Below are 4283 nucleotides of genomic sequence, written 5' to 3'. Positions count from 1 at the left end.
ATTTGAGGACATAATTTAATTAGTAAATGGTTTAGAATGAGTTGTTTAAGTTATGGTTCAAGTTGGGAAAAATTTGGTTAAGTTTCTAGTCGATTCGGATTAAAACCGGGACCCCGGTTCAAGTTTTAAAACGAATCGATTATGTTTTGAAACGGGCTCGAATTTATGTCTAAGAAATACATTTAAATGTGTTATGGGATGTTTTAAGGGGTTCGATAAGCTTCGAGTACCTCGGTTACGCGTAGATGGATCCATCGAATGACATGATAATACGAAATTCACAGCTGACGAACGGAGTTCAAATTAAGAAAATGAACACGTATATGTTTTTATGATGATATGTGCTATGATTATTAACATGTTTTGACAGGTCTCGATTATGCATACAATTTTACCGCAGACATGAAATGTATGTTGATTACGATATTTTTCACTGCTGCTTGTTATGTATATGTATTTGTTATCACGATACATGTGTGTTGAGTCTTTAGACTCACTAGGTGTGAATGATGCAGGTGAGTAGGTTATTGAGGGGACTGGAGATGCCGAACTCTGAGTAGGCAGGCCTGGATGTGCGTATGGCCCGAGGACCACACTTTTTCGCACAACACGATTTTAGGAGAGATGAGAGGACATGGTTATTTCATACACTGGTTTTGATATACTGTTGATAGCTAGTATTTTAATTGTTCACGTTTTCAATTTCATACTTGATTGAGCTTAATCATTTTAAACTACGGTATTTTTAAATGTCAAATGTTTACGATTATTTTTAAATGGCATTTTTCTTTAGTAGGGTTGCATGCATGGAAATTATTTAAGTGTTTATTTTCAAATTGTGAGCTTTAAAAAAATATATTTCCACCTTTTTAAATTAGTAGACGTTTCAGTTGGTATCAGAGCGAGGGTCCTGTATAGAGTTGTGCCATCCGTCAGCTTCTGCGGCTCAGTCTTCAAGCCTCAAGTCTGTAAGTTTAAAGATTTTAAATGTTTTGAAAGTTTTATGATATCATCTGCATTTTTACATGATATACTTTTTACGGTACATGTTTATCTGTCGTTATTTTTTGAGATTGGATGCTTTAAAAATTTTTTTATGCATGTTACGACATGAAATGAGAAATTATGTGATTTTTATGCATGCTGGTTTTGTGGTAGGAATTGAACATAATTAAGATTTTGGCTATTGGGCGTTAAGAGAGGTTGAAATGATTTGACTATATTGATTTTTGGGTTAGTAGTACTGATGTTCTACTCATGGATCATAAGTTAATCTTGAAAATTATGAATGTTTTGGGGCATTTATGTTTTCTAAGAAAATGTTGATGGTTCGTGGTAGAGATGTCAATGGGGCGGGTATGGCTAAACCCAAGATCCGCCCCATGAAGAAAACTTCGACCCATTACCCGCCCCACCCCGGTTAAATATTCTTCGGACCCGCCCCACCCAGAATACGAACCGGGACCGGGTAGACCAGTGAGACCCGTGAGACCCGAATTTTTTTAAAATGAAAACAATAATATTCTTCTCACATGATTGAATTATGAAACAAAAAAGTTTCTAAATACAATACAATAGAAAACTAATTTATATCTTCAACCATACTTAATAATAAAAAACAAAGTATTTTTATGACATAAATAATTAATTAAAAAAGAGATATTAGCTCTTCAAAAAAAATATTGACATCCCAAAAATAAGTCATAACAGAACTTAAACAGATCAATATAAAATCAGCGAGTATGCAATAATTTAGACACATTCTTCAGGATCATCTTCCTCTTCATCGAGAATGGTTGGACAAGTTGGCAAACTATTTGAAGAATTACCTACAAAATTAAAGAGAAATTATATTGAAAAAATAAAACTGTAATTTAAAACGGTAAAAAATGTAATTTAAAGAGAGAATGTACAGTAACAAAATTAAAATGAAAGTGCAATAACAAAATAAAAATATGATTTATTTACCTTCCACCTCACCCCACAACCATCTTTGCGAGCACATCAATGCCTCCAAAGTCGTTAGATTAAGCCTACTACGATGAGGACCAACTATTCTTTCACTATGGCTAAAATCAGATTCAGATGCAACAGTTGACACAGGAATAGCTAAAATATCCTTTGCCATTTTCTGTAAATTTGGATATTTGACCTCATTCGTCTTCCACCAACTAAGAATATCAAAATGTTGAGTTCTTGGCAAGACAATTTCTTCCAAATACATATCCAACTCGGTTAGGGATGTTGACGCAACTTGGCTTGAACTTGAAGCCACGAATTTATCATACATATCTAAAATATCACTATCAGATGCATCAATATTAGAAACACATGAAGTCCCAGCAATCCCTGAACCACCACTATTTCCCAATAATTTTGTTCTCCTGGATTGGTAATCAACCAACAAATCACAACAATTCTGTCGAACTTCATCAACTTTAGATTGTGATCTTTCCCCATAAATTAGGGGAAAATAAAATTCAACAAGCTTCATCTTATATCTAGGATCCAACACAGCAGCAACCCCCATCATAATATGACAATTATCCCAATATTTATCATATTTTTCCAACATCTTTTGTGTCATGCCTCGAATAATTGGATTTGGACTCTTCAACCAATCATCTAACTTTAATTTGATATCACAAATCTTTGGAAAGTAAAAGTTAGATGTGGGGTGAAAGTGTTCCAGAAAACATCTCAGTCACTTGATAAAAAGTTTTCAGTTTCCCACATATATCAATTGCATTCACCCAATCTTCATCAGTTGGCACATTTATGTAGTATCTCTCTCGATATTTAACCCTTGAGAACACATATATGTATTATATAGCAGTTTCTAACATCAAATAAGTTGAATTCATGTAAGTGATCTTGATTGCCAATTGCTTTATAAAGTGTTTGGATTAAATATAAATATTCCAATATTTGTATTTCTCATAATAATTTACTACCTCCAAAATATTAATTCAGATTAGCAACTACGAGAAAAAAGTGGAGGAAATGAAGCACATGACTAGGCAAGAATATGTAGCATCATTAAGAAGGTAATCTGAAACTATATATCAAATTGATATCATTATTAATAATAACACTTTAATTTATATTCAAATCTAATTTTTTTGGTAATTGATTTTCATTAATTTTCTCTGAAGTAATGGCATTATATTGTTCTTAATATCTTGATTTCTTATGAAGGCACACAAGAGGAAGCAGCAGAAGCATATGACATAGTATCAATCAAATTATGTGGCCTAAATGCTGTGACTAACTTCGAAATCAATCGGTATCTTTCAAAAACAGTTTCCTAAATCCAAATTATCACAATTATTCAATGTAAAATTTAACAATACAATAATTTGAGAGATACCTTGACGCACTAGCGGTCAAACTAGATAGATAGACGACAAATGGATTTTCTTCTCTTAACTTGTCTCAAATGCCGCTTAACGGTTCTGGAGATCGAATTTAGCATATAGTTAATAGTTATGGTGGTCTAGGGTTTTATTTATAATTGATATACCTATTTGGATAATAAACTAAAGCCAGCCCAATTAAAAATTGGGTTAACCTAATAATCAAATATGTCTATGGTTAACCTTGAAGTTGGGTGTTAAAAAATAAAAATTAATAAAACTTAAATCCTATAATATTTATATTCACATATACGGGGTGGGTATTATAGGACCCATGACCCGCCCCATACCCAGACGGGTCTAAAAAATTAGACCCGAGACCCTCCCCATGAGTACCCATTTAATATGCCCAAACCCGTCCAGATGGGGCGGGTCCATTGCGGGTCTGGGTTTTACCCAGTCCCATTGACATCCCTAGTTCGTGGTTACTAGTTGGGTTAATTTTTGAGGATTTTATATAAGCAATACTGATTCGAAGACTACGACAATCTTTAGAAGTATAAAAATGCATGTATAACTTGGGATTTTAAGTATTGATGAAAATTTAAGATTTGGTTACGAGAATTGAGTTTGGGATTAATAAGCTTAAAATTATTGAAATTTATGTTACGGGAAACCTATAAAATGGAATTAGGAACGCCAAGAACTTATAGGTAATTGTGGTATTCTCGAAATTAAGGACAAATTGGATAATGTTTGAGGAAATTAAGAATTTATTTTGCAATTTTTAAGAAATTTGGGAACTAGTTTAGCAGCAGGTGAGAATCGAATGGTTTAAATGACAAGAATTTTTGATGATTTATGTTTGAAGGGATATTTAAAACCTTGAAACATCTGGGTTATAATTTTATAAGGAATAATAATCGA

General features: G+C 33.0%; 1 protein-coding gene across 1 annotated transcript; it reads right to left on the bottom strand.

Moving 5' to 3' along the window:
* Nucleotides 1-1342: 1342 nt before the first annotated feature.
* On the bottom strand, nt 1343-2839 carry LOC142556814 (zinc finger BED domain-containing protein DAYSLEEPER-like). Its single transcript, XM_075668308.1, has 2 exons — nt 1969-2839; nt 1343-1829 (listed from the first exon to the last, which is right to left on the bottom strand). Exons 1-2 carry the CDS (start codon nt 2585-2587, stop codon nt 1753-1755), a joined length of 696 nt encoding a protein of 231 aa, XP_075524423.1. The 5' UTR covers nt 2588-2839; the 3' UTR covers nt 1343-1752.
* Between the last annotated feature and the right edge of the window lie 1444 nt (nt 2840-4283).

Source organism: Primulina tabacum, chromosome 9 (assembly GCF_025594145.1).
Source record: "Primulina tabacum isolate GXHZ01 chromosome 9, ASM2559414v2, whole genome shotgun sequence".
In the NCBI taxonomy this organism is placed as follows: domain Eukaryota; kingdom Viridiplantae; phylum Streptophyta; class Magnoliopsida; order Lamiales; family Gesneriaceae; genus Primulina; species Primulina tabacum.
Note: the sequence above shows the minus strand (reverse complement) of the source record. Positions and strands in the feature narration are given on the sequence as shown.

Coding starts and splice junctions, on each gene's coding strand:
- LOC142556814 (XM_075668308.1), bottom strand. CDS start 2,587: ATGACACAAAAGATGTTGGAAAAATATGATAAATATTGGGATAATTGT. Junction 1,830..1,968: donor GTTGTGGGGTGAGGTGGAAG/GTAAATAAATCA, acceptor TTAATTTTGTAG/GTAATTCTTCAAATAGTTTG.